The sequence below is a fragment of the Aphelocoma coerulescens genome, chromosome 1, assembly GCF_041296385.1.
Source record: "Aphelocoma coerulescens isolate FSJ_1873_10779 chromosome 1, UR_Acoe_1.0, whole genome shotgun sequence".
NCBI classification, from domain to species: domain Eukaryota; kingdom Metazoa; phylum Chordata; class Aves; order Passeriformes; family Corvidae; genus Aphelocoma; species Aphelocoma coerulescens.
The window spans coordinates 91,758,610-91,781,471 of record NC_091013.1 but is presented as its reverse complement, the minus strand read 5'-3'; the positions used below and the strand labels follow the sequence as shown (position 1 = coordinate 91,781,471).

The following is a 22,862-nucleotide window of genomic DNA, read 5'->3' as shown; positions in this document are numbered from 1 at the left end:
ACCTCTGGCTTTCCAAGCAGCCACACCTTCTCATGGCCTAGCCAATACCTCTCAAGTCCTACCCAGCTATACCATCACCATCTCTGCTGCAGAGCTCTGGAAATCATGCTCTGATGGAGGAACTTCTGGGGCAACATCTGTCAGACGTCATTCTCTCTTCTTGTATTCTTTTCACACTCTTCTCACACTCTCAGAATTCAGACCCTTGAATGGGGTTTCTGTTTGCTCTTCAGGTGATAGCAAAAGGCAAGATCCTTTTCAGCAGAGAGAAGAAGGTGCCAATTACCCACCATGAGAGTGAGTAAAAACATGAGAAATTAAGTGCCCCATAACACACCCCAGAAAACTGACCGCTCTCCAGTGACTCTGTCTGCAGGTGTTACTCTTATGCACAGGTGGGAAATGTTGAACTGAGTTCATAGTGGTGATCCTTCTCCTAAGACCAACACAATCTCCTCTCAATTCAGTATCTTTCTAGGCAACTGTCCTCCTTCTGTCTTGTCTAATTGATCTAATATCCAATCTTATGACTTTGCTGCTAACTTGTACCTTTGGAGAAAGAAATGGCTGGTAAGCTTGGTTTATTGTTAATTTGTGACATTGTCTGTGTGGGGTATTCTTACCTGCAGGTAGAAATTATTAAGTCTCCTCTTTTGATTCTTAACATGTGTCCCACTTCAATGACCTGATTTGTTTGGATGTTGTCCCTCTCTTCCTTGCTGCTACCTTGTGCAGATCTGCAGGGCTCCTTCTCATTGACTCTGCCTGTTGGCAATGACTTCCTGCCTGACATCAAGCTTCTGGTGTATGCAATCTTCTCAGATGGAGAGGTGGTGGCTGATGTGGAGCAGTTTGAAGTAGAAATGTGCTTTAGACATAAGGTGAGCAGAAATCACACAAGGAATGTGATAGCATCATTGATGTGGTATGGTCTGCTGTGGTTCCTGGTCCTGTTTTATCCTCATCCAAATGGTGTAACCCGGCAAAACCAGATGCCCAGTATTTTTGTCTGGGAAACAAGATAGGTAACCTCCTTCTCCTTGAATTCCTAGTCCTGCTCTGCACATCACCAACTAACAAGCTTTGCTCAAGGACTAAACCAGGTCCCCTTTTAACTATTTCCTCCCCCCATTCTCCATTACTGACTTGGGAACACACTGTCCCTCATACACTCCCTAACACAGAAGAGAAGCCTGTCTGCTTAGCTCCCTGTGGTAGTTCTGGATCAGAGGGTGGTGGACGTGTGGTGGTAGAGGAATTCTGACTAGGGCTGTGTGCACTGCAGCCTCTTCAACCTTTCCAAGGGATTTCCAGGATGGCCTGATTCAGCACCTCATCCCCCTTCCCTACCTTATTCAAAGTCTTTCCCTGTGCTACCCAGACATATGAGAGTGTCGGGGTCCCACTCTCCAAGGCTAAGCCCCCAGATCCTGTCTTCTTTTGCAGGTGGTGCTGGAATTCTCACACAAGGAGGAAGTCCCAGGATCCAAAGTCAGACTGAACCTCAAGGCTGCTCCAGGGTCCCTGTGCTCTGTGCAAGCTGTTGACAAGAGCATCCTCCTGGAGAACAACCAAACCCTAACAGCAGACAGAGTCAGTGCAGCCTGCCATGTCCAACCCCCTAATGTCTGCCTGCCTTCTGCCTCCATGCATGTCTGGGAGAAAGCCCCCAGTACATGCCAGGACAGCTGCAGTGTTAGGTGGCTGCCCTGCCATTCCCCTTCCTCAGCCTCTTCTGAGCAGTTACGGGGTGGTCATGCTCCTCATCATCGGCTCCGTGCTGTGAGCCTCTGCCTGAAGGGTGGTGGATGCTACATGGCACTGCAGGGGTAGGCAGGGAGAGCTGCTTCAAAGAGATGCTGGTACTTTCTGCTTGGAGGGAGGGTGCTTAGCAGCTTTCCTCACATCCACATCTCTGCTCTACCATCTTCCACCAACCAGCAAGGTTAAGCGTTTAAAATGGAATTTTGCCCTGGCAGGGTCCTCCTATCCCTCTGCCCCAACCACTGCTGAATTATAGCCATAATCAGTGGTTCTGAGAAGTTCTTTAGAAAACTATAGCTAGAGAAGAGCACTCAGAGCACACAGGTGAAAAGTGGTCAGTATTTTGTCAGCACCCAAGGGGATTCTGAGAATCAGAAGGGTTGGAGGCACTTACCTTAAAGCAGCTGTGTGTTTCAGAGGAATGAATTAAAACCTTGGAGCAAAAATACTGCAAAAATTGAAAATCCTAACATAAATCCACAATGTATACCTGAGATAATAAAACAGGTATATTCCCTTTGCAAAGCTGTTAGCTAAATTATAGCAGTCCAGCATGTTACAAAGAAGCTTCACCAAATCCAGGGGGACACACTACACCTGTTGATAGGGCCCACAGTGTGATCTGGTGTTCCCTTTCATAGGGATGCTGTCCTAGTGCAGAGCACTTGGCATCATCTACTAACAGGTATTTAAAGTAGTAATCCTTAAATATGTAGGTCGGATGTGCCAATGACTTGTGTTTAAACTGAATCATGCAATTTTATCCTAATTTTGCACCCTCGTGTTGAAAGGCTTGAACTGTCTTGGAGACTAAAAGCTGCTTATCTACATCCACTCCTTGGATATATGTCCTTTAGTATATATTATCCTATATATGTCCTTTATGTTATGTCCTTTAGTATAAGCTGTGCCACTGCCAACTCCCTCAGCTGCAAAGTTCTACAATATGTAATAGAGGGCTACAACCCAGCAGTTTGACCCCCACACATGCTTGTTGGACAGCTCCTTTTGAACACCTCTGTTTCTCCATTGCAGTTGTATATGGAAGTCTTTGAAGACAGCTTCACGGTTGGAGGACGAGGCTTGCCTTACCGCTTGGAGGACTTTGAGGCATATCCCTGTCTGCCCCAGCAGCCCAGCCCCCACAAAAAGGCTCGGATGGGTGCACCATGGTACCAAAGCGAGGCTGATGTCTATAATCTGTTTAAGGTGAGTGCCTACACCTCCTCTAAACTTTTCCTGAGCTAGTGAGTTCCAATGTGCTGTCCTGAATGCCTACAAGAAGTCATCTGTTCCTTGTTGTTCAGTGTAGCCACGCTCATTTGGGGACTATGGGGAAAGCTGAGTAAGCACAGTACAAACTGCCTGATTTGAGAAAGATAGACAGTGTAAAAATGAACACATTTACTTTAGGCTACCATAACTACAAAGGGGGAGTGGCAAGAATATAGCAGTAATAACTGAGCACCTCACCATATTCTGACCAATCGCCACTTGGCTGTTATTTTATTTACAAGCTACTTTACTCTGTGTTTCATTGAATGTCTTCTTACTCATCCTCAAAGCAGTTTTAATAAAAGGAAGTCTTTCACAGTTTGACTTTGTAGCTAACTGTCAAGACAAACAACGAAATAAACTAATGTGCTAACAAGCACCATAGCCAGAAAAGTGTTAACACGTCTGCTAACTGAAATGCAAGAAGTGCTGCTTCTGGCAGAATGCTCTCTAAAAAACTATATGCAAGTAGAAGCACCTCAAAATAGGAGAAGAGAGTAACAACACACTGAAAACAACCTAATGTGTAATCTGAATTGCATGGGTTTCTTAAGTTGATGGAACTCTACCATACAGACACAGACCCTGATTCCCTTCAAAAGGCATGTTACTGTGCTGTTTCCTTGATGGTTATTCCTTAGACTATGTCTCATTGCTAGGGTCAGACTTATGAAGTGCCGATCTAGTTGAAATCTACTTGTATGAGAAGTAATAGTTGGTCCCAGTATTCCTCAGAATCTGGTTTCCATTCCTCATGCACTGGTCGGAGTCTGAGTCTGTAAGTTTATGGATATAGATATAAACAAGCAGCATTTTAAAGTGTTTTGCCACTGGCCAACAGCCCCCTTTGATACCCACGCTATGAGATAGTTTCAGCATTCCTCGTTCCCTTTTATTTATCAATGATGTGCTGTCTGTACTATTTCCCCAGAAACTGCTCATGAAAATATTTACCAACACTAGAATCAAGAAACCTGTTTCCTGTGTGCGTCCAGACTTTGAGAAAAAGATATATCTAAGAAAAGGCAATTTGGTTGGTAAGGAACAGACATGCCCATCTCCTTGAGTGAAGGGGCTCCCCTCTCCCAGTTCTGGCCAGCCTGCAGCTGAGACCTCCATCCTGCTGCATTTCTTGTCAGTGTATGGACATAACTAAGCTTGTGTCCATTTCAATGGACCTGATTTATGAATCCCAGATAGAAGCTCAAATCTCCATGTTTTCTTGGTGTCCCTGTGTTCAGTGTTTTTCATATAAAATGTAGTGTGCTCTCTGCTAGCACTTTCACAGATTATTTACAGGAGTGTGGCTCCATTTTAGCATGTTCCCTCACCTGGATCCAGGCCAAATTTGGATCCATCAGACTGAGCCTTGGGCTAAACTCTATCCAACTCTGTCTCCCTAAATCTATGTTCCCCAAAGATACCCACACTGATTCTCATTGAAGCACCAGCCCTGTCCACTCTTGCTCTGTGTCACAAAACATTTGTGGTTTGTGTTAGATTGCCTGTGAATGAAGAGCTAGTTTCACCTGTAGCTATACAAGCTGTTTTCTGAGGTATCACTTGATTTCTACCAGGCAGCCGTGCTATCCATGCCAATTCTGAACCTCACTCTGCTGACAAGGAGAAGCCAAAACCACGGACACTTTTCCCAGAGACCTGGATTTGGGATTTGGTCTCTGTCGGGTTGGTAACAGCCTCTGCCTTCCTTCCCCAGGGACACTCCTGGAGTATTCTGACTGCTTCTAAGCAAGTTCTCCTCTTCTGCTTCCTGCTGTAGGGGCGATGGACAAGCGTCTCTCCAAGTTGCTGTACCTGACACCATCACAGAATGGAATGCCAACACCTTCTGTGTTGCCAATACTGGCTTTGGTTTCTCACCTCTGACCTCTCTTAGGGTCTTCCAGCCTTTCTTTGTGGATGTATCACTGCCATACTCTGTGATCCAAGGAGAGACTTTCGGCCTAAAAGCCACTGTCTTCAACTACCTCAAGGACTGTATCCAGGTGAGGTCCCCCCAGTGAGTTCCCGCAGTTACACGGCCTCTGTCAGAACAAAAACTGGAGCCCAAAGGCAAGCTCTGAGCTCCTCAGCAGCCCTAGATTCTGGCATCTGGGCCATAAAGCACAACCTCTCACATTTTATGACCCAGGGCATTTGCTGCTTGGTGCAGTGCCTGTTATTAACACTAACCCAATGTGTGCTTGTACATCCAACCACTCTCAGGTCCACACCACCCTCACAGAGACCCCAGAACTAAAGGTGGATGCCTGTCCAAGCTGCCAGTTCACCAGCTGCCTCTGTGCCAATGAAGCAAAAACCTTTGTATGGAATGTGACTGCGACCAGGCTGGGTGAGGCTGGGCAGAGGGATGTGTGGCAGCTCGTGGGAAGAGGGGTGGAATTTGCCTGCGTCTGCATGTCTGGACCTAATGCTTGTACATACAGCTGTCTGCTGCAAGTGCTCAGCAATGTGCCCTTGTGCTCCGTGCAGGCAGAGTGAACGTCACCGTCAGCAGCGTGGCGGAAGAATCACACAGTCTGTGTGGTAACAGGATTGCTGTGACACCTTTGCAAGGAGGGAGAGATGCTGTGATAAAACCTCTGCTCGTGAAGGTTGGTCACATCTCAGGGTAGAGAACTCCTGGGGACAGGGGTTTGTCCCCTGGGGCAGTCAGCAAGATGCTAAGAGGAAACTTAGCCCCTTCTTGGACATCAGACAAGGCAGGGTGACTTCCTTTCCTGTCGTCCCTATCTGAACTACTCTTTCTCTTGTCTGCAGCCAGGAGGTGTCCTACAAGAGAAGACCCAAAATATCTTTCTCTGTCCTGCAGGTAGGGGACAAAAGTTCCTGACTGCCATTGATCATGAGACCAGGATGGAAGGGACAGGGTTACTGCAAATACCCAGAAGTGGGGGGGAATTAATCAGAGAGCAAGTACTGGTGGTACCCTCCCTGTCTGGGAGAGCAACCATTATAATTTGTCCACGTCAATCTTTTACCTGGCAAAATTTCCTGTATTGAAGCATTTGTTTGCAAGTCTTGGCTCCTGTGACTTGATGTCACATTACGGTTCACCTGGGTCGTCTTGGATGTTACACTTGTATGAATGGCTTCTTCCACGGGATAAATGCCTGGGTTCTGCCTTCCTCAGATAACACCATCTCTGAAGAGTTCTCCCCGACTCTGCCTGCAGAAGTGCTGGAGGGATCTGCCCGAGTCACGTTCTCTGTGATTGGTGAGAAAGGCTTTCCTTGCTCTTGAGTCTGTAGTGAAAACAACTTGCACAAAACTTCAGTCTTACTGATGCATTGACCCAGCTCCTCATGAGATCATCTCTAAGGGGTGTGATGTTTGCCTCAGGAATGTAGATCAAGTAATCTTTTCCAATATTTATTCCTTGCATAAAGAATGATTCCAGGTGATCCCCAAGTGCCTGGAGGAAAAGGCACAAAACATGATATCCTCTCTGACTTCTGTCACTGCCATCTGCCTAAGTGAACCAAAACCATCCCCACAGATTTCCACCTACTTTGCCTCTGCAATTCCTTTCCCACCTTAGTACCCACTCAGGAATGACAGCTCTCTTTACCTTTCTTCAGACCCCCTCAAGCTCCCCTTTCTCCTCCCAAAACCATGATGGCTTCCCTTTCTGTGCTGGCCTAATGTAGGAGGGGTCACCAGAAATCTCAGTCATGTCTGTTCAGTCAGGGACTGGCTCTTTTTTAGGATCCCAGTAGAATCTAGAGAAGGCAACAGTCCTTTTGTTTCACACTGCTTGGTGTCTGTGCTTTTCCTTTCTCCCATCTCTCCTCTCGCATGTAAGGTGACATCATGGGTCCAGCACTTCAAAATTTAGACCAGCTGCTAAGATTGCCCTTTGGCTGTGGTGAACAGAACATGGTCCAGTTTGCACCAAACATCTTCATACTCCAGTACCTGAATAAGACTAAACAACTGAACCCAGAAATTAAGGATAAAGCACTGAAATTTCTGACAACAGGTAAGCATTGTCCTTCTTCCTTCTGCTGCAAAATGAAGCTGCTATAAATCAAGAGTGTGGGGCACGGGTCTGGTGGGGAGCTGAAAGGCAGGAGTGGGAGCAACTGTCAGAGCTGTGACAAAGGAAGGTATCACAGAGAAAAGGGAAACTTCTCATGGAAAGAAAAGGGTGTTTCTGAAGAAAGCACGACTTCTGTCTCTGCCAGTAATTGAGGTACTAAATCTGTTTTTCTGAGAAAGGTGTAGATAATAAGTTATTTCCATCGTTATGTCATGCCTGTTTGTTCCCTTATCAGTCCAAGGCTGACAGAAGCACCTCGTGAAAATAGGGCATCAGCTGCTGTTACATGGAATAAAGAGTGGCCTTTGGGAATAGATAGGAGTTCAGTAGCTTAGTGTTTCCCCATGTTTTAGAAAACATATTTTAGGGGCATGTCAATTCTCTCTAGTATAACCTGAATTTAATATAGTGCCAGTGTCTGTGTCTCACGTTGCAATGTGCCTCATATTTCAGCCTGCTAGTCTCCTTGCCTGGACAGGATTTGACTGCTTTTCTTTCCCACTTTTTCTCTGGTACTGCAAGCATGTACTGAGAACACATACATGTATCCGGAAGAGCGGTGCCTACCCAAGAGAATGGTGGTGGCAGAGAGGAAAGGCAAAGGGTAAACAATAAGGCTGTGAGGGGGGTGAGGGAGACCTAACAGATGCAGACAGCATTCTGCCCTCAGAGTTCAAAGGCATGTCCTTGTTGCTTCCTGTACATCCCATAAAAAATGCTTTGTTTAGTCTTAACAGGGCTAGGAGAAGAGCTGAAAAGCAAACAGGGTTTCATTTGTGTCCCCTCTAGGAAAAGCCTTGCTCCTCACTCCTACCGCTCTTTTTATTCCTGGCAAGACCCCTGAGGGCTCCCTGGCACATGGGGAGCCATGAGGTGGCTGAGCACATCGCTGTTGTGCCAAACAGCAGGGCAGGTAGCCACAGCACTTGCTCCAAACAGCTCAGTAATGCAGAGCAGCCGCATGGACACTTCAGAGGTGCTGTTCAACTGCTTCTTGTCACACTGATGCTGTGGGATGCAGGGGGAACTGGGGATGGTGTGCTTGTCTCAGCAGCTCTGACTGTAGGACCTGGCAAAGCCTCTTGTTGTGCAGTCATCTTCCCGTGGCAAGGATACAGTTTGAGATGCTACAGGTCCTCACAGTCAGCCACATCCTGTTGCCACAGGTTACCAGCGTCAGCTGCTCTACAAACACGACGATGGCTCCTACAGCGCCTTTGGGAAAGGTGATGAGCAAGGCAACACGTGGTGAGTGACCAGAATTGCTCTTGCCATCCTAAACCTGTCATCCTTGCTGGTCCATCTCCTGGCTGTAACGTGGGATTCCTCTGTGCTCTGCTCACAGGCTGACAGCTTTTGTAGCCAGGTCCTTTGGACAAGCCAGCTCTCACATTTACATTGATAAGGACCACGTGCACAGTGCTCTGCTCTGGCTGCAGAAGCACCAGCTGCCCAGTGGCTGCTTCCAGAGTGTGGGGAAGCTCTTCAACAATGACCTGAAGGTATGGCTGCCAGACATGGGAGTGAGGGCAGGAGGAACATAATGTGACGCACAGGGTTGCTTCCTCAGGCTTTTCCACTGCACAAAGCAATGTCCCCATGGCCTAGCACAGCTAAGGCATCTTCCCAGAGCAGAATGAAGAACATGGCCTAAACCAGCGGTCATTTCCTCTGTGTGATGTTTTAGACACTGCTGGGCTTTCTTAATTTTTACTCTAGACAAAAGACAACACAGCTAATTGTGCCAAGGCTCTACAAGGGTGTAGGGAAATGAGAAATACTTTTATATTTTAGTGCTTGTCTAGAATACCCTGTCTGGATTCTCCCTTTTCTCTTTACACTGCAAAATACTCTATGTGCTCTAATATAGGATTGTCTGAAGACACAGTTGTCCCTCCCCTGCCCCAAAAATGACTTCTCCTGGAGCTTGGCATTCCCCAAATGATCCCTGCAGCGTAGATGGAAATGCACCAAACTCTTGGTGAACATGCCCTAGGTACTGAGCAGTGCGTGTGCAGTATGGCCGTACTTGGGTTCACCGCCTTTGTAAAGGTACAAGTAATCCACACTGGTCAGATTGCAAAACTGCCCACATTAAATACAAGGCAGATTTATGAAAAAAAACAGGCTGCTACATTAGTAAAGCAAAGGGTTACATGTCTTTTTCCTAAAATTTGGATGCAGTACAAAATAAAACCAGAGTGTACATGTAGACTGTTCATCCTTGTCTGACTCACTGATTTCCCAGCTCAAGCTTTCTATCTGAACAGAACTTCTTGGAATAAGTTTTGCACCTCCACCTGCCTCACACTTACAAAGGTTCCTCTATTCAGTGTGAACGATGCTTCTTAGCATCTTAGCCCAATTTCCCCCTCTCATTTTAGATGTATTCTTGTCTCATATCTGAGGATGTAAGCAGAACTTCCTCAAGAATGAATGTCCTCTGAGGTGAAGAGAGGCTCCTGAAAGCCTGTTTAACACATATCAACCTGTAGTTTCTCAAAATCAGATGAATTACATGTAAACTTGCACAACTTCTTGTATGCAAATCCTGCATCATAAAAACTTTATTCAAGAGTACAGTTGTAACATATTTAATAAAATAAACTGCTTAACAGTTTGCTTCATGCATTTCTATGAGAAGGGATGTCTAGGCTGTGTGAACAACATGGCTGAGACTGCCCTCAACACCAAACTTTTGATACTCAGCAAGTGAGCCTGGAGTGCTTTCCTGTCCAAGAATGCCTAGAAGCATGTTGCTGTACTCTCTCAGATGCAGTTTTAGTGGCTGTACAGTGACAAGCAAGCAGTGGTTGGGTTTGCCCTTTTCTGATGACTGTCTGTGTGCCTGCAGGGTGGTGTGGATGATACCATCTCATTAACAGCCTATATTGCTGCTGCACTGGTGGAACTCCATCTGGAGAGAAATGTAAGTCACACCTGAACTCCTGCAGGTCTTGGGAGCATGCTCCACCATTCATTTCTTCCCTGGCTGGGGGCTTCAGGGAGTACTCAGCTTGAGCTGGTGAAGGGTTCTGTCATTCCCACCTTGGTACACAATAAGATCAGTCGGCAGTTTTTAACTCAGTGAGGAGTTCTTAATATAAATGGCCTGATTTGCAGCAAAGCAGAGCACTTTCTTTTCCTAGCTGATCTCAGGGGAAACAACTGTCTCTGAAAATAACAAAGGGCTTGCAGGGAGAGGCAGTAGTTTTCATTAAACTGATAAACAGAGCTAAAGGAGAAAAAAAAGACTACTTTTCAGGTATGCATCATCCTCCCTCCCCCCAAATAAAAGCAATGATCTTCAAGACAAGTGTAGACTGTTCTAGCAAAGGAGAACTGATATTCCAGGCTTAATGGTACAGTTCTAAAAACAGCATCATACCCTTCAGGATCTGAGACCTACAGCACGCGGGTCTGACAGTTCTGAGCCAGTGTGTTACCAGACACTTCCTACAGCTGGATTCTCCAGTGTATTAGCAATCCCCTATCCCAATGATATGTCCAGCACACCTTTGCTTTCAACCCACAGTCAGTGATGCTTTGATCACTCTACTTCATGCTCCACAGCCCTGGGAGAGATGCTAGCACTAAAATACATCAGGGATGTGTCAGGGACAGATGCCCACAACAACATGTTGTTTGGTCAGAGGAAATTCACTTGGTTTGGATTCCTTTTTCAGGACACCATGTTGGATAATGCCTTACATTGCCTTAGGAATGTAACACTTGATGAGACAAGCCTTTATGTCAAGGCCTTGATGGCTTATGTCTTCACACTGAGTAAGGACATGGAGATGAGAAAGCAGCTCCTGGATATGGTAGAGAAGGAAACTGGTAGGTTGTTGCTTTGGGGTCCTAGAGATAATGACTGTGTTCAAGGTCTGATATCTTTAGCACTTAATTGCAGTATTCTGGGAAATCTAGCTATTCTCAAATATGCTTTTGTGTCAGGAAATCATAATTTACTGAAGCTCTGAGAATCTCTAGTTTTCTCAGACCCAGGAAACAATTTCTAATCAAAAGCAGCAGAGGTGATCCATGCTTAATTTGTGCAGCTAAAATGCTTATTTGTGTCGTGGTGCTCCTGTAATTCTTCAGCGTTCTATACATAGTACAACAGATCTTGCAGAGGAAACTTGTTTCACCATGTCTGTTCAGCTGCTGGTCAGGACATTTACTTGAAATATTCAAACCTTTTGACTGCTTCCCCATTGCTGCTCTACTCAGCTCAGGGCCCTTGGGTGGGTGGACCTTTATTGCTGTGTTGCTGAGCTTGGTTTTTCCTTTTGTCTCATTAGCTTGGGGAAAAAAATGGACTTCTGTCCTGAGTGAGGATGCTGGTCTGGGTGTTCAAAGCACCTAAGCCTATGGTTAAACAGTTGGTAATATTACCTAAGTTGGTTTAAGTAAGTTCTTCCCCACATTTTCTTCTCTGGCAGTATGGTGAACTACACTGGGGGCTGAAAAATAACATTAAAAAACCAAAGGGAGAGAGGATTTTCCAGCCTGACCAGCTACCAGTGCTGAGTGCTGCTCACTGCATAGCCACTCAAGCTGCCAGCTGGCTTCACAGGACAGCCAGCGGGCAAACTGGGAGGAGTAGAATTGCACACATTCAGTGCAGTACTTGTTCAGAGCTGCCTCTATGATAATACACATGGAACAAGGAAAAAGCTTTCCACTGTGATAAAAATAATGAAGGTTCTCCGTAGAGGACCTTAGCTAAATTCTGAAGTCTTTAGGCTGGTATTATGCAAACAAGTGAATTGGTGGTTCTTCTTTCAAAAGTGAAGGTTCTGAAAACTGACTTTGAATTTAAAAGCATTTCAGGTTTTCACATTTGTACCATTGCAGAAGATGCCTACACAATTAAGCCTGGCACAATTAAGCTAAATTCTTAGCTGAATTTTTGTTAGTCCTCTGCTGCCAGTGCAGCAAAATATTCAGCTGGACTCAGATGTATTCAGTGCTTGTGAGCTTGGACCTGAGGTAGGAGCCCAGCTCTTGCTTAAATTGCCCTTCACTATGCACTGCACAGTGAGGATGCCAGCAAAGTAAGTTGGGTAGTCTTTCTCCTCCAGTAGCCTGACTGCGATTCTCCCTCGAAGACTGAGCAGTTCTTGTACAATAGGTACAAGTCCTAGAGCTTTTCAGCATAGGGGGCTGGTATTCTATGCTAGGCAAAACCAGAAAACTCTATGCTAGGCAAATGCAGAAACAGCAAAAATGCTGAATCTTGGACACATAACTTTGAATATACACAGGGATCTACAGTTCTTCTCTTCCACATATTTCTTCCCCCGTCAGCACAGCTACTGACATCACAATCTGCTGATGAAAAGTCTTCTTCCATGATTGAGACAGTAGCCTACATCGTCCTGGCTCATGTCTCCAAAGCAGACTTGTCACTCAATGAAGCCTCGGTGAGCAAGCTTGTGCGCTGGCTCAGTGGACAAAGAAATGCCTTTGGAGGATTTGCTTCCACACAGGTAACAAACCTGGGAAAATCATGGGGGAAAGAGAAGGATGTTGTGCCTGGAGTGATGTGCACATCTCTCATGTGCATGTCACTCTAGACCCATCCTTTGCAGACAAAGGTATATGAGCTCTGTTTGGGAAAACGGGGCAAACTCTTGTCTGTGTAGTGTAATTGGGGTTACCCAGGGTTGTCTGGCACTGCTAAGCCCAGCTCTCACAAGAACAGAAATCATCCTGCTGCCTGTGGCATAAACCCTACCTATGTACTTAGTGGGATAGAGCCCGCCTGTGTCAGAGGGTGAACCAGGGCCATGAGGAGTGTGGCTCTCTCTGCAGTCCCTGAACAAGCGTGCTGGGTCTTGTCCTGCATGGCCCCACAGGAAAGTGGCTCTCTCTCTCCCTTCAGGACACGGTTGTCAGCCTGCAGGCCCTCGCTCAGTATGCAGCCCTGATTCCTCAGGAGATCAGAGATGTCAAGGTGGCAGTGAAAGGCAAGGGGGCTTCTCCACTGGAGTTCCATGTGCACAGGAACAACAAGTTGGTCCTGCATCAGGCATCTCTCCCTGCAGACACAGGGACCTACACAGTGCAAGCAATGGGCAGTGGCTGCGTTTATGTCCAGGTGTGTATGGGTAAGGAACAGAGCTCTCAGGTTTTGCCTCCAGCTACTGAAGTGAGGTTTGGCTTTAAGCACGCAATATAGCCTCAAGTTCTGAGCAGGATTTTGCCTTCTAGGCAGAACCATGTCAAACTTGAAGGTACTCAGGTGTACTTTGTTGACATGGTTTCATGCAACCATCTCTGGTATCTTCTCAGAAATGTCTCAGCTTTGCTGTCCCATCCTACAGAGTCTTGTCATTATTAAGAGACGAGTAGATCTGAAGTCAGGAATAATGAGACACAGAAGAGTACATGCTTCTATTTTGAATGTGTGTTGTTGATGTCACTGCTGCAGCAGCTGGACACTGTACATCTTCTGACACAACATTCTTGGGGTTGTTATCCCATGCAGAGATTAGAAGTTATGTGGCACCATGGTCTTCTTATTCCAGTACACCAACACAACTGGTCCGTCAGGAGGATACATCTTATTTTTCTGGCAGTTTTGGTAGTGGTCTACTTGTGAGCCATCCATGCAGCAAAGAACTCAAATTACTCCCTATGAAAACCTCTTTTGCTGGATCACTTCTGTTCAGAGAATCTGCAAGCAGTGTCTAGTCAAGGGGACACAACAATTCTTAATTGTTAATGCATGTGGGAGGTAACTAGAACCGTATTGCTTGGCTACACTTGCATGTAGTCAATGAGCATAAGATATCTGATGAACACATGCTGGGGAGGCAGTCAGTCACCAGGCAGGTGGAGGAAGATTGGCCTACGCTGCTCTTTGGATGAGTGTGATCATCCCGCCTGCTGACTTGTCTTCTTCTAATTTTTTGTTCTTAAGGGGTTTGTAATTGTTTTACCAGTATTTTCCCCTTGACACCTAGAACTACTGACTATTAGCATGTCAAGGGTTAACAGTTAGACTTCTTTGTCCTTGTGGGGCACTGTTTTAGCTAATGTGCTTCCTTGAACCTTAACAGTAACTTTTTTTTTTATGAGACTGAATGAGGCCTTGAATCACAAATAGCTAAGTCTCCAAGTTTTGGGTTGCATTTGTCAGGTGTATCTGATGCAATGAGCTAAACAGCACATCTCTGAACAGAAAGTGCATCTGGGTCCAGCTGTTTAGCCAGTGGATACCAATCTGTTAAAAGCTGGAGGCACAGGTAGTCCTTTACTCGGGGGAACTCTGGCGCACTTCACAGAGATGTTTTCTCCCTCACCAGGCCACTTTGTATTATAACATCCCACCACCAAAAACAGAAGAGGTCTTTGTCCTGGATGTGGAAACTGTACCAAGAGAATGTGATGGTGTCAGGAAAGAGTTTGATATCCATGTGTCTGTCAGGTATGGGATCCCTTGAGGCTCTTTCTTCAGTGGAAAAAAGTGTGAACCCAGTTGTATGACTAGAACCTCATGAAAGCCTCCTGTCTGTATAATCAGAGCCACAGGGATGACTCTCTTCTTCTCCATACAACACAAGGAGATTGTTAACTGAGAATTAAGGCCTGGAGAAGCATGGCAATGTGGTGGCCGTGTCTCACAGAACCACAGCAACTATCTCAGGCAGCACAGAAAAGCTCAGCAGTCCCCAGAGCACCAGCACCTGAGCTCCCTTGTTGGGAGACTCTTGGCATCGTGGGCTAAACCAGCCCTGAGATGCATTCTCTGTAGTGTGAACCTCTGCTGGAACTAGACAGCAGAAACTCCAGTCCCTATCCATATTTCACTTGTCTGCATTTGTCTAGGATGGGAGTCTTGATCCATATTCTGCATGCCTTACTGTCCTTACTGAAAGAGAACAATACCAGTGTTGCCACTCAGCCTGTAACAGCAAAGGTCATTTCCACCTGCTGGAGAGGGCAACATGAAGCCATATTATTTCCACATTAACCATAACACATTTGCTGCACAATCTGTCTCCATATTGAGTGAGTAGATGGGGACCATTTTTTGTCCCTTTGTCCTACCAGTTAGACATGCTGCTGAGCTTTCTTATCACTGTAGGGCAGGGCAAAGTTTGGAAGTGTCCATTAGTATCTCCTAGAAATGCTGTGCTGCCTTCCACATCTAATGTGCTTCTCTCCTGACCCCCTTCAGTTATGTAGGGGACCGTGGGACGAGTAACATGGCCCTGGTGGAGGCTGAAATGCTGTCAGGGTTCATTCCCGTGCAGAGCTCTGTGAAAGAGGTAAGACTTTTCCTTCAGCTTTCCTTAAGGATATCAAAATCTATTTTCCAGATGTAGCTCACTCAGAAATATCCAAACATTTAAGAACTGTAGGAGAATGGTAACTACAAGTGCAGATATAACAGGCTATTTCATAAGGCAACTTTCCACTTGCACAAGTGGTTGTGCAGTTTCTCGTGTTCATAGTGAGGATTGCATACACAGTAAGACATTAGAGAGAAGATGAAAAAGCACCAAGTTAGAATCACCTGGGGTGTACTGGGCCCCTTTGCAGTTACCAGTGCCATTTTTAGGGATATTCCATAAAGTGGTGTTGAATCCCATGGAGTTGTACAATGACATGCTCCAGTGTTCCACCCAATAGCTGGAAAGATCCAGCATAGCCTCGTACCATCAAGTTTTCCCTTTCCTACAAGTGATGGAAGTAGGAACACAGCCCAAGGACACTTGTAACAAAACTGAAAAATATTTTCTAAGGCTTGATGTGCTCCCAACAATCTCAGTGCTGAGGAAGGCAGACCTGACTAGTCCCCAGACTAGGCTAAGTGCTTTTGTCAACAGTAGCTCACTGACAAATACCAAACCTGCTGTGAAACAGGGAAGGCCAATAAGCTGATGTTCACCAAGCTCATCTCTTGCCTTCCTATACAGCTGGAGAAGGCACCCCTCGTGAAAAAGACAGAGATAAAACCAGACAAAATCACAATCTACTTGGAGGAGGTAAGAGGAAGACCAGAGGGAACTGCCCATTTAAGTAGTAGCAACTGAAGTATTTTGCATGGGGACTTTGGCAGATCAGAAATACAAATCTCTAGGCTGGTCAAGCAAGCTAAACTTTTCACAGAAGAAGAAGAGGGTGGAAGAACCTAGAAACATAGGAAAAAAACCCTCTGATGCAGAAAGAGTAAAGTTAGTATGTAGGTGATTTTGAGATGATCAGTGCATTTCTGCTCACTTCCATTCTTCTCTCCAGCTGGGTGAGAGTTCTTTGAAGCTTAACATCTCAGTGGAACAAGATATTGAAGTGCAGAATCTGAAAGCTTCAACAGTGCATGTCTATGACTACTATAAGCCAGGTGAGATTTCACTGACATTGACATAAAATAACTATTTTACCCCCCACTCAGATATAATTCTGTAACCCTAATTCCCTTAACTCCCTTATTCCAGTGCACTTCCTCCAGCCACTTCAAGCTTGGGTTTCCTCTTCAAAAGTTCAACATTCAAATAGCCACCAGTTTAGAAAAGTTTTTGAGACAAGGCTGCCTGGCACTATGATTATGTTGTGGGGTGTTATGTGTTCTAAACGACTGTGTTTTCTTCCTCTAGCTTCAAGCTAGAAGAATTCTCTGATAATTTGCCATGCTCTCTCCAGCTTTTTAGCTCTCTTGACAATAGTTAGGAATTTATTTGAAATCAGTATTACATAGTGCTACCCTGAGCCACTAGAAGGCAGAATTTCGTTGTATGCATTTCATGTATAGTGTAATAATCCTACCATCCATTGTGTCCTGCCATGTCTCAGAGAATAATAGGAAAATAATTTGTTACACTTTAAAGCTCTAAATGAATTATCAGCACAAAGAAGAGAGATCTTGATGATATTTTGAGCCTCTCTGATTATTCTGTGCTCAGTATGAGACAAAACAGCAGATGGAACATTAAGAATTATTTATTTTTAAAATTTGAGAACAAAATGGAAAAACTGCTGCTGGCGATTTAGAAAGCAGCACTACATGTTGTATACTAAATTCTGTTCTTGTTGCCCCTTCCACACCATAGCAAGAAGAGGAGGACACTTTTCAATCCAGCTATTACAGAGCTAAATATTGTCACCTAATATGCTTTTTCTCTGCTATTTCATCCTGTACAAGAATTTTTGTGCTTAGTACATACATGTTATCTGACATGAACATACTTATCACTAAATAGGCAAGGCTATCAGGACACGCTCCTGAAAGGTTTTTTCTTTACAAAAAGTGTGCTTGCATTAGAAGGTATCACAATGCATAAGGTGGTCTTTTATAGCTGTATGGGATACATGCTGGGGAGGCAGATTGCTGGCCTGACTCACTACAGACATTTCTTTGTTCCTGCATTCACAGTCTGAAGAGTGAAACATTAAGGTAGTGGGATGGTTGTGCTACAGGGAAAGAAGTTTGGCACTACCCCACCATGCAGCCCTACAGCTCACCACCTTCTCTTTTGTTTTTACAGATGACTGCACAGCAAGAGAATATGCTTTCCCTTGCAGTTCAGGTTAGTGTTAACAGGCTTCCAGCTGGAACAGAGCAGAGGACTGATGGTAAGCAGGCAAAGCATCCTACCTCTGCTCTGCATTTAATCCTGTCATGTGATGTCGAGCCTTCCTGGACTGCAGGTTGAATTGGGATCTACTTACTACTTGTAGGCACAGTTTCTAGCCCAGGTGTTAATCTCAGTGTAGGCTAAACCTTGAGCATACCATGGAAGGTTAAAATGATCTACTTTTATTTCATTTCCATACAGTCCTCACAGCATCCCAAACCTAAGTACAACTGGAAATGCCTGTGTCAATGATAAAAAGATGTTGCCACTCATTGCATAAGATCTCTTAGTCCATAGACACCTTCCTAAAAATTCATCAGGCACTTTGCCTTTTCTTTCCTCTTTCTTACCACAGATGCCTCAAAGAAGGTTTCCTCCTAGTATGCTCTGCCTCTGCAACCTGAATTTTCTGCCTCCATAGGGAAATCTTCACTGCTCCTGCTCTCCTCTTCCCTGCTGTGTTGGAAACACCCTATTTCCTTTGCCCTATGTTTCTATGTGAAAACTGGCTTAATACACATTAGTTTGGGAGCAAGTGAAATAAAGTATATGGAGCCTGGAAAGAAGGCAGTGACTTGACAGTTGATGAAGATTTCAGTGCATGAAAAAGAGGGAAACACTGTGCACATCACAGTTACATACTTTGCATTTGGTCACCATAGTGGTTTAACTCTCTCTCTTCCCCAAGTCCCATCTCTGAGCTCCCTTTTCAATTAAATTAACACAATAGTTGATCTGCAACCAATCTCCACACAAAAAAACCCCTTCTCTTTTAACCCTGATCTGGTTTACTACCTGACCCTGTGAATGATTTTTCTGTCACAACCAAAGAGTAGGGACAGGCAAGAGAATGCTAAGGAAGAAATACTTGACCAGTTCATTCAGACAGAAAAGGACTGTACAGCAAAGTCTTGTGAAGGGATGGCATGAAACCGATATAACAGTCCCTCCAAATTCACTGCATATTTAGACTTTAACAACACCCAGCCCCATCCTGTCAAGGCATTAACCCAAATGACTAATCCTTACCTGTGGCACTACTGAAAAAAGACAACAATCTGAGGAATTTCAAGATGCAACACATGCAACAAGACAACAGAGTGTATGCAGATGGCTCAGCGGGATATGCAGTGCCATTAGGAAGATAGCGCTTGTGAAAAGGGGGATACTAGGTAAGAAAAAATGGGTACTAGTTTTGCAGAGCTGACTGCCAAAAGAGAAATTACCAGGACCGTCATGCCAAAAATATGAAGTAAGGTATGAAGTCAACAAGCCCAGGGGCAATGGAAAAAAAGTGAACAAGAGGAGCTGGGAATTTGGGAAGCAATGATGATGCTTCTAAAGAGGAAGTACTTTGGGAGAAATAAAGGGGAAAAAGGAGCAAACTGAAGCAGGTCATGTGACAAGGATTGCTTGGGTTATCCCTGTGTAGTAGCCCTTTGCTTGATCAACACAGCTTGCAAAAGGACAATAAATATATTTTTTTCTCTGACCATTCAGAACAATTGGTCCATAAAGTGGGCAGAATCGGGTCTTCCACACGGGGAAAAAAGGAAAATCAAATTCTCCCAGCAGTCCTTAACAAGCATTTAGGGAAAGTAGAAAACCTGAGGAACCAAGTGATACATTCTGTGGGCAACGGATACAAAAAGAAGGACAGGGTTGAATTCAAGGAAGCAAAAATATGAAGGGACTGAGCAGGCCTCCAGGGATTTGTTCCCCTAGCATTGCCCCTTCCCAAGGTATTTTAGGAGTCAAAAGAGATTGTTCGATGGTGCTCTGCAAAGGGAGCAAAGTAGGAGCTGTTGCCTGTCCTGGTTGCCTTCCTGGCAAGTCTCTTCCTCTGGATATTTGGGCTGGACTGAAAGAACTTTTAGGTCAAAGCCCTCCGATCTGTTGAACTTCACATAGGGAGGCTGTAAATAAAACCTGATGCCTGTAACCCAGCGTGCTCATTGTGCCCGTAAGCCGGGCTCTCCCATCTCTAAATGGATCTGTGCCAAGGGTCTGCTTTACAGTTTATAGGATCAGATTGCCATGAAATTAGATCTCAATAGAAGCAGGCCCACCAAGATTCCTCTGCTTCTGATGATAGGAAGTCTCGGCACCTTGTACCTGTGTGGGGTAAATAAGTGAGAAAAACAAGTGTGTGAAATATGAATACAAAGAGATATTTTCAGGCTGTGGTTTCAAATCAGATTGATGTTATTCAAATGCAGATGAGAGGGACTGAGGAAGCTGGCAAAGCAGAGAGCTGAAAAAAAGCTGCTGAGTGGCAAGCTCCCTTAAGATAGAAATGTACAGTAGAAGTCAGTGAGGTCTTTGCCTCTTGAATTAAATATTAGGGAATGCATTAAGTGGCTAGTCTGTGCTGGATGGGCAATCTGAGGCTTGCTCAGTTCTGCCGGCTGTTGAAAAGTGCTCCCTGTTCTTGGTGACATCCATAGGAAATACCTTCCAGTGCAAGAAAGGAATCTTTGCAATGTGTAAGGAAAGGTAGGGCTGGTGGTCAGGAGACTTCCTTCCACCACCTCACCACAATTGCTGTGTGGGTCTTGGTTGCCCAAATGGTCTGGAGGCAACTGGGAAATTTCCTGCAAAGTTTTGCTACTTCAGCCTGTAAAAAAAGGAAGTCCAGAAGAGCATTGTACAGGAGACAGCTAACAGGCAATCTGGTAACTAGCATCTCAGACAGAAAGGGATTCTTCTGCAAAGAGAAGCTCCTAAAAGGAGTGGGAAGCAGGCCCCCTTAAAAGGAGGACGACTGCAAGCATACAAGATGGCCCCAAATGGATTCTGACCTTGTTAGGGCACTATTATAAAAAATAAATGGCATATTTAAAATCCATATATGAAAAAGGTAGTCTGTACAATGAACAGTCCACCACAAGAGATGTGGTTTTCCTTCTGAGGTACCTGAAGGTGATGGTCTCACTTCCAGACTGAAGCAAGTAAATGAGTGTGGGAAAGAGGCAAGTGCAGTTACATAGGCTAGATGTCTGTTTATATGCCTGTACTATGTGAATCTGTATGGCACAGTATGCAGGCTCATGCTTATGCTACGTGCTGTTTATTCACCTGTGTAAAAGATTCATTTACTACCACTGTCTTCCCGATAAATTGGAAAAAAAAACCGTGAACTCGGAAGGTGCATTTTTCCAGCAGGGCCACTGAGTGTCACCATCGCTCCGTGGCTTGCTCTGCAAGATGCCGTTTCTCCAGGGAATTAATCTTTTCTAAAAAGGGCTTGAGTAGGGGGGAAAAAAAATCATTGGGATGAAAATGGGCTGCTTCTTGCTTCTTCCCAGAGCGTGGAAGATCTGCACCTAAAGTGTGAGCCATCTATGAAATGAATTCTGCCTTATATATAGGCAAAGCATTTGTCAGGTTTCCAGCCAGACCCTCTAAGCCAGTCTTACAATTCACGGCATGATCCTCAGTGGCAACAATTATGGGATTGAACAAGTGCTTTACCAGGAGACACTAAAAAGGCTGGAATCCCATCATTTGGTGTGAGAATGAGCAAAATTTGTTGAGAAGATGAAGTACTCATATTTACCAAAATAATGAATGTGATGGATAAAGTGAATGGAAAACTGCTCTTCAGCAAATCCTTCCATGGCAGACCGGGCACATGGGATAAAACTAGTTGGAAATCAATTTAAAACAAATAAGAAAGGTACCTTATACTACAAGAACCTACTGCTACAGGAGTTATGTAAGCCGAAAATGTCATCAGGTTCAAAAAGCTCATAGACAAACGAATGGAAAACCAATCTATACCAAAGGGAACAGGTTGTGGGGTATTCTGCACCATTTCTACTACCGTGCTTGGATGTGGGATTAGAACAAGGGGAATGGACTTTAGATATTGGCCAGGTGCACCTGCTTTCCCTGAAAAAAGTATTAAGGGCAGATAAATCTGGTGGACTGAAAGGTCCAGTGTCTTCCTTTCTTCCTGAGTCATGAATGAGATGGAGATGAATGAGAGCTTTCTTGTTTCACATCCCAGCAGTAGCAGAGTGGTGTGAGAGTCCACGGCGGAGATGCATGCACAGGTTGATGCTGACAGGAGACAATTCTCTAGAGATAGCCAACAATCACAGTGTCAGTGGCCTGAGTCTAAGGATCCCTGTTCCTAAGGGTCAGCACTCAGAGAAATGCACTTTCATAGGTCTCAGGTTTTTGGCCCTATAGACCTTTCATCCTGCTTGCTGACTAGACAGACCACATGGACACAACAAAGAGCACACTAACTCGGGAAACAATTAAAATAATTTATTAAAAATGTCATGCAGGCTGTGGTGATCAGATGCAAAACTTGTGCAAACATACTGATTGCATTTGACTGGCTTTGTTTATCCCTACCTTCGCTCCGTTTTATCCGCCTTGATCCCTCCATTTCCCCTCCTGTAATTTTTACCCCAAGCATACCAGTGCAGTTTTGAAAACCCTAAAATTCTCTTTATCGGTTCCAACATCCCCCTATAGCTGCTAAGTACTCCCCTGTAAAGCCTCTTTATTGCAGTATTTTCTCCTAGTCCTATTGCAGTAACTACCCTTCGTTTGCATACATTCCAGAGAGTTTCCTCCTTTGAATCCACTTCAGTGGGTTTTGCAATAGGGACAAATGGCTTAGTCGTTCATCCAGTTGTTGTGGCTTTTAGGCGTGGTTGATTCACAGGGATTACTGTTTGCTGGGTTTCCTGCCTTGGCATTGTTTCTTTGTTCGCTGTCTGACCTTTTGTTTTGAATAACCTTAAATATCTCCTTGAAAATCAGCCAGACAGTTTTCCATCTGAATTGAAAAAGAACCCTCAGTATTTAGAGCAAGTATGTTTGGTAACAGCCCAAATGCCCTCCTGGGTGTGTTTTGCTGCTTTTCAGGCAGCAACAAATATTATTCTGTGATTCTAAGTCAATGGGAATTGACCGCAATTCAAAATGGGAATTTTCTCCTGCGAACTGATAGCCCAGCACTGTCGTTGCAGAGCCAGACGCAACGTTCTCGCAACATGAAGCTCAAATATGCCATTTGCAGGAGTGTTGATGCTGCGCATAGCCTCAGTGGTGCTTGAGCTTCTGCACCCTGTACATGCAGATGGAGTGTGACTCATTCCTGTTTGTCTTCTGCTTCATCCCGCTGGTCCTTGATGCACGTGATGGCATTC

The 22,862-nt window shown here is 44.9% G+C and overlaps 1 protein-coding gene across 3 annotated transcripts in view; it reads left to right on the top strand.

Annotated features, from left to right (window-relative positions):
- LOC138111439 (alpha-2-macroglobulin-like protein 1) overlaps positions 1 to 19,076 on the top strand; it is a 30,371-nt gene extending 11,295 nt beyond the window's left edge. The window contains exons 14-37 of one of the 3 annotated variants that reach the window (XM_069017240.1): positions 234 to 297; positions 736 to 881; positions 1,447 to 1,593; positions 2,800 to 2,973; positions 3,971 to 4,076; positions 4,617 to 4,725; positions 4,820 to 5,045; positions 5,266 to 5,392; positions 5,533 to 5,654; positions 5,821 to 5,872; positions 6,194 to 6,277; positions 6,866 to 7,042; positions 8,269 to 8,350; positions 8,448 to 8,604; positions 9,957 to 10,031; positions 10,789 to 10,942; positions 12,416 to 12,597; positions 12,993 to 13,208; positions 14,419 to 14,540; positions 15,294 to 15,384; positions 16,036 to 16,104; positions 16,358 to 16,460; positions 17,602 to 17,643; positions 18,047 to 19,076. In XM_069017240.1, the coding sequence (XP_068873341.1) occupies positions 234 to 297; positions 736 to 881; positions 1,447 to 1,593; positions 2,800 to 2,973; positions 3,971 to 4,076; positions 4,617 to 4,725; positions 4,820 to 5,045; positions 5,266 to 5,392; positions 5,533 to 5,654; positions 5,821 to 5,872; positions 6,194 to 6,277; positions 6,866 to 7,042; positions 8,269 to 8,350; positions 8,448 to 8,604; positions 9,957 to 10,031; positions 10,789 to 10,942; positions 12,416 to 12,597; positions 12,993 to 13,208; positions 14,419 to 14,540; positions 15,294 to 15,384; positions 16,036 to 16,104; positions 16,358 to 16,460; positions 17,602 to 17,643; positions 18,047 to 18,072 (2,853 nt within the window). In that variant the 3' untranslated portion in view covers positions 18,073 to 19,076. Of the gene's footprint in view, positions 1 to 233; positions 298 to 735; positions 882 to 1,446; positions 1,594 to 2,799; positions 2,974 to 3,970; positions 4,077 to 4,616; positions 4,726 to 4,819; positions 5,046 to 5,265; positions 5,393 to 5,532; positions 5,655 to 5,820; positions 5,873 to 6,193; positions 6,278 to 6,865; positions 7,043 to 8,268; positions 8,351 to 8,447; positions 8,605 to 9,956; positions 10,032 to 10,788; positions 10,943 to 12,415; positions 12,598 to 12,992; positions 13,209 to 14,418; positions 14,541 to 15,293; positions 15,385 to 16,035; positions 16,105 to 16,357; positions 16,461 to 17,601; positions 17,895 to 18,046 lie in introns of those variants that run through there. The other 2 variants (XM_069017260.1, XM_069017249.1) reach the window with 2 other exon arrangements.
- Positions 19,077 to 22,862: the final 3,786 nt, after the last annotated feature.